The 12,051-nt window shown below is 44.4% G+C and overlaps 2 protein-coding genes across 3 annotated transcripts in view; one reads left to right on the top strand and one right to left on the bottom strand.

The window, feature by feature from the left end:
* Positions 1-1,713, top strand: part of LOC133134795 (protein-methionine sulfoxide oxidase mical3a-like) — a 37,166-nt gene extending 35,453 nt beyond the window's left edge. The window contains 3 exon segments of the mRNA XM_061251208.1: positions 220-319; positions 422-495; positions 791-1,713. Coding sequence (XP_061107192.1) covers positions 220-319; positions 422-495; positions 791-975 — 359 coding nt within the window. The 3' untranslated portion in view covers positions 976-1,713.
* Positions 1,714-4,026: 2,313 nt separating this feature from the next.
* The window catches only part of LOC133134797 (tetraspanin-9-like), a 42,690-nt gene continuing 34,665 nt past the window's right edge, over positions 4,027-12,051 (bottom strand). For both annotated transcript variants that reach the window (XM_061251212.1, XM_061251210.1), the window contains 6 exons: positions 10,782-10,973; positions 9,991-10,065; positions 8,852-8,953; positions 7,886-8,017; positions 7,583-7,666; positions 4,027-6,458 (listed from right to left, as the gene is read on the bottom strand). In XM_061251212.1, coding sequence (XP_061107196.1) covers positions 6,387-6,458; positions 7,583-7,666; positions 7,886-8,017; positions 8,852-8,953; positions 9,991-10,065; positions 10,782-10,973 — 657 coding nt within the window. In that variant the 3' untranslated portion in view covers positions 4,027-6,386. The remainder of the gene's footprint in view (positions 6,459-7,582; positions 7,667-7,885; positions 8,018-8,851; positions 8,954-9,990; positions 10,066-10,781; positions 10,974-12,051) is intronic.

Below are 12,051 nucleotides of genomic sequence, written 5' to 3'. Positions count from 1 at the left end.
CCACTGAAGCGCCACTCCCATTTCAGCTGTGCCAGAATCCATCTGCACGCCGTTTTCTGCATGCCGTCCTATTTCTGTGTGCTGACCTAACTGCCAAGTTAGGGCCACTAGTCCCTTCATCACCTCATTGAACTGTCTGGTCTCTCTTTCCCTCCCCCTCCCCCACTCTCTCTCTTCCTCCCTCTCTCCCTCTCTCACGTTCCCGTGTTCTCTCCCCAGGAATGGGGAAGGAGGATGATCCACGGCTAATGCAGGAGTGGTTCAGTCTGGTTCAGGAGAAGAACTCGCTGTTGCGCTACGAGTCTGAGCTGGTGATATTGTGAGTGCAATGGCCTTTCCCTCTCAAAGCTGCTTCCAACTTTCATTGTACAATAATACAATAATACAATAATAACCAGAATAATTTTCTGTCCCATGTCAGTGCACGTGAGCTGGAGCTGGAGGATCGGCAGAGCCGTTTACAGCAGGACCTGAGGGAGCGCATGGCCGTGGAAGGTGATTCTTCTGACTGCTTCTTCCTTCTTCCTCTTCCTCCTTCTTCCTACCCTCTTACTACTTTTTTCTTCTTCCTCTTCCTTCTTCTTTTCTTCTTCCTCTTCCTCCTTCTTCCTCCTATTTCCTTCTTCCTTCCCGTTACTCATTCTTCTTACTCCTTCTTCATACTACTTCCTCCCCCTTCTTCTTACTTCTGCCTCTTCTCCCTCTTCCTCCTCCTCCCTCTTCTTCTCATCATCATCTCCGTTCACATTGCCACCTCCCTCTCTCCCCTCTCCCTCTCTCTGAACCGCAGACCACATGAAGTCGGAGCGGGAGCTGGCGGAGGAGAAGCGGATCCTGGGCGAGATGCTGGAGGTGGTGGAGCAGCGCGACGCCCTGGTGGCCCTCCTGGAGGAGCAGCGTCTGAGGGAGAAGGAGGAGGACGAGGACCTGGAGGCTGCCATGCTGTCCAAGGGCTTCAACCTCAACTGGGCCTGAGGCCTGCCTCGCACCGCCCCGCCTCGCACCGCCCCTGCCAGGCCACGCCCACACTCCGCACTTTCCCCTCAGGGTCACCGCTCCCTTCCTCACCCTGTGCTGCAAGGGGGAATGAATTCTGCCTTTTTTCTCCAAATTAAGAGTTTACATGTCGCCTCCGCTCCGAGCAGGTGCAATGGAAGAGCTGCTTCCTTCAGGAAATCTTCAGGAGCTTGTATTAGCTTTTTTTTTGGTTTTATTACTATAGCTTTTATATTGTTTTTATCTTCATAGTTTGATGGAACGGGAATACAGTGAAAGTCCTGCTGATATTGAGTAAATGCAGTGTCTGCTGTCTGTTTTATATTAAAGAAAACCAGCAATGAGTGACTTATTTTTTAGCGAATGTGGAGGAGGTACGTGTCTGAATGCCCATTTTTTTATTTTGTCAAAATTCTACACAGAAGTGAGCATTCAGTGGCCTGAATGAAGAGAAAGAGGAATGTTTCTGGACTAAATGCTGAATCATTATCTTCATCACCATGGCTGTTTAGCTGCACTCCTTCAGGATTGTGTGTATGGTAGTCTAACAGTGGAAAAAGTACAACGCTGACTAGAAGCTGTGTGAACATTATTTATTAATGTGTGAAAAGAAAATGTGTATGTAAACAGAATTGTAATATTCAAGGTGCTTAGCGTACCCAAATTGCACAGATGTTGGATGAGTTGGCAATAAAGCAGTACAGCTGTTATTTTTAACCAGGGTGCTCTTTGTCGTTCCTGCTAATTAAGTTTTCCCTCCAGGCCACACACTACTACAGGAGAGCTGACGACTGTTTCACACCCTACAGGCCACACACAATATGGTTAAGTGTGAGGGAGTGAAACCATGCAATGAGTCCAAAATAGATGCATGCTTGAATCCCAAGACAGACTGCTTTAACTGCAGCCAAAACATATGGGGCACTCTCTCCTCATTGGCCTCTTAGTGAGCGGTTTTTCAATGCCAGTGGGACTGCACACTCAGCTTTTTGGCATCTTACATATTGTAATGTTTTTGATATTTAATGCTTTTCTATGGAACTCCTCATTTAGCCTAAGGAAGTCTGTTGAGGAAAGCAATTGGCATTAGCAAGCTGGCTAAATAAATTTAGCTATAGCCACAGTAAGGTTTGTTAATTGGATTTATCCTTGGAAAAACCAGTACTCCCAAAAATCTCAATTCACCTGGGATGTTGTTAATGTCATGAATATGAGGTGTCCATGAAGACAAACAGATTTAGGGAATTCCATTCACTTTATTTAAATATTACTCATACAAAATCAGCTGTACAAAGGCTATAGTAGGTAAGTTTGCATAGAAGGAAAGGTGATGTTAAATGTGAATGGAATGGCCGCACATTACAAATCACACATTTAATTCAACGGTACAAAATTATTATACTATACATTAAATACAGAATAAGTCCACTTTAAATACAAAATGTCTGCCCCCTTAGAAGTTTGGTTTCCTCAGTAAACAAAGGGGGATGGCTGCACTTTGCTTTCTTGCTTCAGATCTCACCTCCGATAACTCACTTAACCCTTTCAAGAGTAGGTTTTTTGTAATGTTTCTTCATGAACAAAAGTTAATGTATTAGAACTCCATTGCTTTCTGTTAGCAGTTTAAATAGTTACATCAGCATTAGAATGTTCCATCAAGGACATTTTAATAACATATTTGTGATGTTACAGCTTAAAGGGTTAAATACTTCATGCTGCTAACAATTCATCACACAGGATATCAGAAACACAGGACAACCACTAACTACAGAATCTGGGAAATGAGTTCAGTAACCAGGGAAGCAATTCAGTCTCAGGAAAAAACATTTCACTTTGAAGCACAGGAGGCTGAAGGCTAAGACCCATTCAAAGCTGAGGAATAAAATATGCTCTTCATTATACACCATTGAGCCAAAGTATTATGACCACTCACAGATGAAGGGAATAATGTTGATGATTTCGGAACAATGGCCCCATGTCAAGCTCTGGGTTATATCAGACGGTAAGCGAACTGTTGGTTCTCATAGTTTATGTGTTGGATGAGGGAGAAATGGCCTGTGTGACTTTGACAAGGGCCAGGTCATTATGGCCAGAAGACTGGGTCAGAGCATCTCCGAAAAGGCAAGGCTTGTGGGGTGCCCCCAATCAGCAGTGATGAGTGCCTATGGACCACTGTCCGAGGAGGGACAAACAACGACCTGGCGGCACGGTGTTGGCCGCCCAAGGCTCATCGATGCGGAAGGGCAGTGAAGGCTATCCTGGCTGGTCCGAACTGACAGAAGGGCTATTGTGGCACAAGTCACAGAACATTTTAATGATGGTTATGGGAGGAATGTGCCACAACACATGCTGCGTATGGGGCTGCATAGCCACAGACCAGTCAGAGTGCCCATGCTAACCCCTGTCCACAGTCAATAGTGCCTACACTGGCATGCAAGAACTGGACCTTGGAGCAATGGAAGATGGTTGCCTGGTCCAATAAGTCCTATTTTCTTTTACATCATGTGGACAGCTGGATACATGTTTGCCAATTACCTGGGGAAGAGACGACACCAGGATGCACTGTGGGAAAACAAGCCGGTGTAGTCTGATGCTCTGGGCAATGTTCTGCTGGGAAACCCTGGATCATCATGTGGACATTGAATTCACATGTGCCACAACATCGTTGCGGACCAGGTACACCCCTTCATGGCAATGGTATTCCCTGATAGCAGTGACCTCATTCAGCAGGACAATGCACCCTGCCACACTGCACAAATTGTTTGGAAATCCGATCAATGGCGGCTCCTTGCAACTTACAGGACTTGCTGCTCAAGGTCTGCTGCTCATGACTTGGTACCAGATACCACAGGTCATCTTCTAAGGTCTTGCCTCGGTGGGTCACAGCTGTTTTGGTGGTACGTGGAGGACCAACAGCATATTTGGCAGTGGGTCATAATGTTTTGGTTCATCGTTGTATTTAACACTTCTAAACTGACATCCAGAGTGTGGCATGAAAGGTGAGATACAACAACAAGACAGACAAGGCAGTTGTCACTCCTTTCTTTAATAAACAAATTCAACGGTTAATTAATTTTAAACAAAAATGTTCTTGATTCATTCCAATTGATTATTAATAATGGCACCATGCTCTCATTATTGAGCAAACCACCTTTTTTATATATCAATTACAAAAACTGCTTTATGATAACAAAAAGGATTAAAGAAAAATGGCGGCTTAAATGCCATGGGTTTCTCCCATTATCAGAGAAACCAGCTGGGAATGGAATCAGTACAAACGGTGAATGACACATGAAGGACAGGAGATGCTCCACTCGAGGAAACCCAAAAAACAAATACGGAATTATCACACCCGCATTCATCGGACTGAATTACTGTATCACACCAGTATTTACCACACTGAATTATCACAATGATATTTGCGACACTGAATTATCACAAGAATTTTCCAATGAATTATCACGCCAGTATTTATCACACTGAATTATCAAACTGATATTTAGTACACTGAATTATTAAACTTCCATTTACCATTTACATACAAGGACACAGGTATGGTTTTTAAATGATTGAGAATGACATGCAAATCAATCAAATTCATTCCTAACCTAAAATCTAACCCTGAACACATCAGTCAATCGATCAATCAAGCAATCAAGCAATCAGTAATTCTAAACATCGTTCAGTTTCTCATCAAGCTGCTGGCTCTACAAACCTTATGATAATTCAACATGTGAAATGAAGGGACAGTGTGTAATAATCAGCTCCATGTCATCCCCATTCGCAGGATCACCAACTCCTGCGAATGGGGATGAATCCAAGCAGGATGCAGGAGTCCCCTGAAGCAGACCCTTCGGCTGTGACTTGCACTGCCACACACAGGAATCATATCAACCTCAGGTTCAATCATGCCACAGACAAAATGACAAGGAGTCTTTGAGTCAGAAGACAAATCACTGAGGTGACAGAGGACTGAATATGGGAGGGGACTAAATGTGCAGTGGACTGAGAGTTGGAGAGGATTAAGGGTGGAGGGAACTCCTACCAGTGGGTGCGGGTTCTGCATTCCCTTTGCACACCACCCAGCACTCCACTTCCTCGAACACCCACGGCAGGGGGCGTGGCCAGGGCAGGCCAAGGTGTGTCAAGAATACCAGCAGACATTCAGAACATACTGTAGATATGGATATAGCTATATCAGCGCTGATGAGAGGAATGAGAGCATGTATTATACGCAAAACCGCTTCAGAAAGAACAGAATAAGGTCCAGAACCCAAATGGGAAAAACAAAACAATACAGCGGAGAAGAGCATCCATCTTAACTTGACAGGAAAACCCCGGAAGACTTCTGGGGTTCTGGAGGGGTCTGGAGGCTCAGTTAGACTACTGGAGATTCCCGGAGACTTGTGGAAAATATTGTAGATGTCTGGATGCTCAAACGATTGGAGATGTCTGGAGATTCCTAGAGACTTGTGGTGACTATTGGAGATGTCTGGAGATTCCTGGAGGCTCATGGAGACTATCAGAGATTCCTGGAGGCTCATGGAGACTACTGAAGATGTCTGAGGAGGCTCCCAGGCAGATTTTTGGCAGTTCTGCCCCCTGCTAGTGCACCATAGAGCTGTACTGTACACACACAATAGTACCACAAGGGGTTGTCTGCTGCACCAAATCCTTTAATTGGATGAATGCAATACCACCAGAGCTGAATACACATGCTTCTCAGAGGGAAATCACCTTTCAGAATCCACTGGAGTCTCTGAAATACACTTCTATGCTTGCAATAACATAGCCAATGAGTGTTGTCTTCATGAAGAAGTATCAGACGGTCTCTCCTTGTTACAGTCCAATGCTCTCATTTCAATGTAAGATGGTGGCTCTCCTCAGATGGGGTCTCCTATTCTCTGTCCAGTCCAACTAGCATTTCCACCAGTAAAATCATATTATGTGATAAAACACATACATATTTTCCACAAAACAGTTTTGAAAAAATAGAATGAATTACAAAAAAACCTTTAAATAACAGTGTTATCCACTGATTAGAAGAGAAGTCTTGGGCATGCAAGGGTTGAGCTTTTTACCTTTCTTTACAGGAATAGGTGTTATTTTATCAACATTCAAATCCATTTAACTTGAGGAAGGGGGGGTAAAGTCTTTTTTGTAAATCAGTGGGTCCACTGTTGAGGATAAACCACAGGAAGGAGGAGCATGTGTTGCTCCATTTCTCTCTAGTTCAGTTTCTCTTTGGCAATGAACCTTTAGCCAGGCAGTGTGGCTGTGGTCCAGTGATGTGGGAAGAGATGGGGGTGTGTTGGGGCTGTGGAGGCCCCTTCCAGTGTCCCCCCAGGTGGGTCCCTGGACCTGTCTCCAAGCTAGGGCCTCACTTCCTGCTAGGCATCGTACTTCTTCCCCATTCTGTGGATCTGCTGGAACAGGGTCATGGAGAAGGCCATGCCAAGAAGCTGGAAAGAGGAAGTGACATCAGTCATGCTCAAATGAGAAAATGCATCTCATACAGCACATGCAATTGCCTTTATATACACTCAGTGAGCACTTTATTAGGTATTTATTCGACTTATTTCTTAGACGTATTAAGTCTTCTGCTGCTGTAGCCTATCCACTTAGAGGTTTGACTCGTTGTGTCTTCATAGATGCTCTTCTGCATACCACTGTTGTAAGGTGTGGTTATTTGCGTTACTGTCACATTCCTGTCAGCTTTGACCAGTCTGGCCATTCTTCTCTGACCTCTCTCATTAAATAAGGCAGTTTTGGCGACAGAGCTTCTGTTCACTGGATGTTTTTTGCACCATTCTCTGCAAACTTCAGAGACTGTTGTGTGTGAAAATCCCAGCAGATCAGCAGTTTCTGAGATACACAAACCCCCCTGTCTGGCACCAGCAATTATTCCAAGGTCAAAGTCACTTAGATCATATTTTTTCCCCATTCTGATGGTTGATGTGAACATTAACTGAAGCTCCTGACCCTTACCTGCATGAATTTATGCATTGCACTGCTGCCACACGATCGGCAGATTAGATAATTGCATGAATAAGTAGTGTTCCTAATAAAGTGCTCAGTGAGTGTATATGCCATTCACTTGCCGGGTCAGATCACAAAACATATTACCACTTTCACTTTGTATTTAAACCTCTTTTATATCTATGAATGAAATATGATATGCAGGAGCACTCAGTCAAATAAATTGAGCTGTACAGAAAATGTCAGAACTGTGAAGTTTCCATTATTCAGTTCAAAAGGAATGGGTTTTCCATCATCGGTCCGCATCTTATCAGATTTCTGCCTATGACACCTCACTTAATAACACTTGTATCATACCTGTTCCTTTACAGTGAAAGGATACCACAAGCCCCCCATCTACAATGCAGGAATACACCTTACCTTTAATACAATTTGAAATCTGCCCATGATTCTCATCTTTAATACAGATATACACATGTTCATTATTCTCACCTTTAATATAGGTATACACCTGCCCATAACGTTCACAATTTATACTACTGGTATAAAATTAATCAGTGTGCTTTCCATTAACTTAGGTATATATTCAAGTATAAATGGTGCTCACCTGTATCACCAGTATACACATGCCGATGGTGCCCAGAAGGTGCTTATTGTCATCTAGCCATTCCTCTACCTTCTCATAGCAGCCCTGCAAGGGGAACAGCACTATGTCAGACCAGGAGAGGGTGAGGAATGAGAGAGAGAGATAGGGAGGTAGGAGAAGAGAGGGAGAGAGAAATGGAGCTGCAAACACAAACACGGACACACTGTAGGAAAGCAGACTGCCAAGTAGCCCCACCCTAATCTAGAAGAACCCCATCAGGTGGAAACAAGACCTGGCCCCGCCCCGCCCCACCCTGTCACTCACCCGGGTCCAGAACAGGTTGGTGGCGTTTCGGCCGCATTCCTGGTAGTGCTCCTGGCAGCAGCGGTCTGGCACCACCCTCTCCCTCAGAGCGTCATGCCAGTCTGTGAACCCGGTGACTCCACAGCACTTCCACTGCAGAGAGATGGAGACCTGCATTACTGCCTGTATCACTGCACACACACACACACACACACACACACACACACACACACACACACACGTATACACACACACACACACACACACACACACACACACACACACAGCACTTCCACTGCAGAGACAGACCTGCACTACTGCCTGTATCACTGCACACACACACACACACACACACAGACACACACACACAGCACTTCCACTGCAGAGAGACGGAGACCTGCATTACTGCCTGTATCACTGCACACACACACACACACACACACACACATACACACATACACACATACACACATACACACATACACACATACACACAGCACATCCACTGCAGAGAGACGGAGACCTGCATTACTGCCTGTATCACTGCACACACACACGTATATACACACGTGTATACACACGCACATGCACACGTGCACACACACACACAGCGCTTCCACTGCAGAGACAGAGGTCTGCATTACTGCCTGTATTACTGCACACACACACACGCATGCACACACACACACACACACACACACACAGCACTTCCAGTGCAGAGAGATGGAGACCTGCATTACTGCCTGTATTACTGCGGACACTCACACACACATACACCACCTGCAGTTCTTACTACAGCATGCCTGGTAAGCATAGATGAGGGATATGACATTGACTTAATTTCGACATCACCTATGTTTTTTTGTTTTTTTTTACAGATTTATTGCAGGATGCTGAGATGCTACTGGCAACTTGCATGAGCCACAAACTGAATTCCCATGAGAGGAATGACCGTCACATGAGCGAAGTTGGATTAGCGCAGCACACCTCTGCCTGGATGATGTTCCACGCGTTCCTCAAGCCCACGTTGTTGTCGGTGTGGTACAGTGCCAGCCCATCCTTCAGATCCTGCCTGGCATTCTCACTCACCTGTGCATCATGGGAAAACGTGATTGGTTAGGGCAGGCCATGGGAGAGAGTGATTAGTTAGGGTTTGAGGTATACAGCTAGGCCCTCCTCTCTCATGACTCCCCTCCCCCCCCATCTCATTATTAAAGCTGGGTGTTTCATGGAAGTCATGGGTGTTGCCGATTCTGTCATTTTGCCATTTTTAATGCCTGTGTTTTTTCAGAAGTTTAATGCAACTCAAATATGTTAACTCAACTTAAAAGTACTGTAGCTGGCAATCTTATTTGTAAACACATACATAATATTGCTAAATTCCGGGAGAAGTGCAACAATGTATAAAGATTCTAGAATGCACTGGGATCAAGATTTCCATCCTTAACATTTGTTGCAATTACAAAATCCAAAAACAAAATAAATAAAAAGAGACACACGGTAACTGTTTTATCAATGCAATTTTGGCATGCTCTATTACTAATAATGGTCTGTTAAATTGAAGGCAAAGCAGCGAGTTCTTGCTGCAATTAAATGCACCAGCATATCAATGTACTTTACATGAAGGCTATTTGTCCTAGCAGCTGTTTTTTTTTTTTTTTCTTTGCCGTGACTGCTCTGCGACAATATTTTCCCGTGACAAATACCCAGCATCACGCATTATTAATAGGGATTGCGGTGAATAACATCTCCACACAGGGCAGTTCAGACAACGTGGAGACTGGGACAGGGATCTGATTCACCCTCCACAGGAGGTATGACAGCAGGGTGTGTGAGATTTCAGTTCTGTCATAAGAGAGTTAAATCTCCAGCCAGACATCTTTAAACACAGCGACCGGAGTGCTGAAGATGTGCTTAATCTCTCTGATCCTCCTCGGCTGTAGAGTGGCAGACCTGTGACTTATACACACTCTGAATAGCAGTGCAACGAGTGACTGTACTACTATGAGTGTGAATACGTGTGTGTGTGTGTGTGTGTGTGTGTGTGTATTAGAATGTTGAAAAACCGAAGTAATTAATGTGATGAAACTGGCATAAATGGTGATAATACTAACAACAATCCTTACCTTATCCATATAAACAAAGAACAGAATGAGCAATATCAACTCTGCCAGGAGGATTACCAGCAAGCTGATGAAGAACTGTGAGAGAGAGAGAAAGAGAGAGAGAGACAGAGAGAGAGAGAGAGAGAGAGAGAGAGAGAGAGAGATCAGAGAAATTAATTTTTTAAGACTATGGCAGCTTGATGGTAGCTTTATTAACGTCATATATAGTCATATCTTCCTTAGATGGTCAGCTATATAAAATGTGTTCAATGTATTTTTCCAACACAGTTAAGAAAACAGTCTCTTGATTATGAGCCTGGTGATTGATTGCTGAACCTGATGTGCATGTGTGTGTAATTAACATTACACTCAGTGCAGATGTACAGTCTCACTACTTACTTACTCACTATGTAACATTTCACAGCTACTGCTCGCATTAAACTGTCAAACCAAATCGATTCTAACAGATGGGATTATTTATCTTTGAGAGGAAATGTGGCTTTAAGCAGCACACTTGTCAGTTAATTTCTGCCAAAGTTTGAAGAATGAAAAATGCCATAAGCTTTAATTCATCTTCAGATTCCCTTTTCATCACCCTTAAGTCATTTTCAAAGATATTAAAAAAAGTAAAAGTATGAAACGATTATATAAATATTACCTAAAAATACCTCTTACATTACTTACACATCAAAAGATGTGCTAGAGCTGAGTAGAGCATTGTGGGTAAAGAGCAGGGCAGTGTGGTTAAAGGAGCATGGCACAGTGGGTAAAGAAGCAGGGTACTGTGGGTAAACACGTCGCAGATCACTCACACTGAGAAGCAGGCACTTGTTTTCCTTAATGGCGCCCAGACAGCCCAGGAAGCCGGTCACCATGACGATGGTGCCGATGATGATGACCAGGTTGGCAGCGGAGAGGGAGGGGAAGGAGGGGGAGAACGTGGCGAAGCTTCCCTGTGACACGGACAGCCAGATCCCCACTCCAAGCAGACCACAGCCACACAACTGCAGAGAGATTAACCAATGAGATTACACACTGAGTTTCACACTGCAGACTGCAGACCACAGCCACAGACAGAGACACTGAGATTAACCAATGAGATTACACACTGAGTTTCACACTGCAGACCATAGCCACACAGCCGCAGAGAGAGAGAGAGTGAGATTAACCAATGAGATTACACACTGAGTTTCACACTGCAGAACACAGCCACACAACTGCAGATAGAGAGAAGGTGCAATTAACCAATGAGATTACACACTGTGATTTTACACTGCTGACCCCTGCCACACAACTGCAGAGAGAGACAGAAACTGAGATTGACCAATGAGATTACATGCTGTGATTTCACGTACTGCAGACCACAGCCACAGAGAGAAAGAGAAAGAGAGAGAGGCGCTGCAATTAACCAATGAGATTACAGTGTGATTACACGCGGCTGTCCACAGCTGCAAACCCACACTACCATTACACACTGACATTATGCACTAAGATTATACACTGAGACTACACACTGCTGCCCACAGCTACAGAGACTATAAATCACTATGTTCAGTCGAAAGCACTTCCTGTATGCTGTTTTACTACACCAATAAATACATTAGAAACACAGGAGCCAGGCACCTGGAAAGGAAGAAATGAAAGCTTACAGTACACACTGGACTGGGAAAAACCCTGAGAGCCTCCGTCAGCACACTCCACGCTGACTTCTTGTTCAGCGTCAGAAAAGCCAACACATTTACTCTAATTACAGCGCATAATTACTGCAAATCCACTAAGCCAATAAAGGCACAGCAGGGGGTTGGCCTCAGGGAAAACAGACCCGACACAGTGCAGACATGAAGAAGCAAGCCTGCTGCAGCTGTGCCAGGAGAGTCCTACAGGGGGTGCACTTCTGTCAGGAGCAAGGGACCTTACTGTTGGACACTTTTTAAACATGCCATGGAAATCGCCCTATTACGCTGAATACTGTTGCCAGTCTCAACGCCACCCAAAGAGATGGTGTGAACAGGATAGTCTGAGTGCTTTCAAATATTCAGCGACAGAGCACTGTATAAATTATGCAAGCCTACAAAGTACTGC

This window comes from Conger conger, chromosome 8 (assembly GCF_963514075.1).
Source record: "Conger conger chromosome 8, fConCon1.1, whole genome shotgun sequence".
NCBI lineage: Eukaryota > Metazoa > Chordata > Actinopteri > Anguilliformes > Congridae > Conger > Conger conger.
Note: the sequence above shows the minus strand (reverse complement) of the source record. Positions and strands in the feature narration are given on the sequence as shown.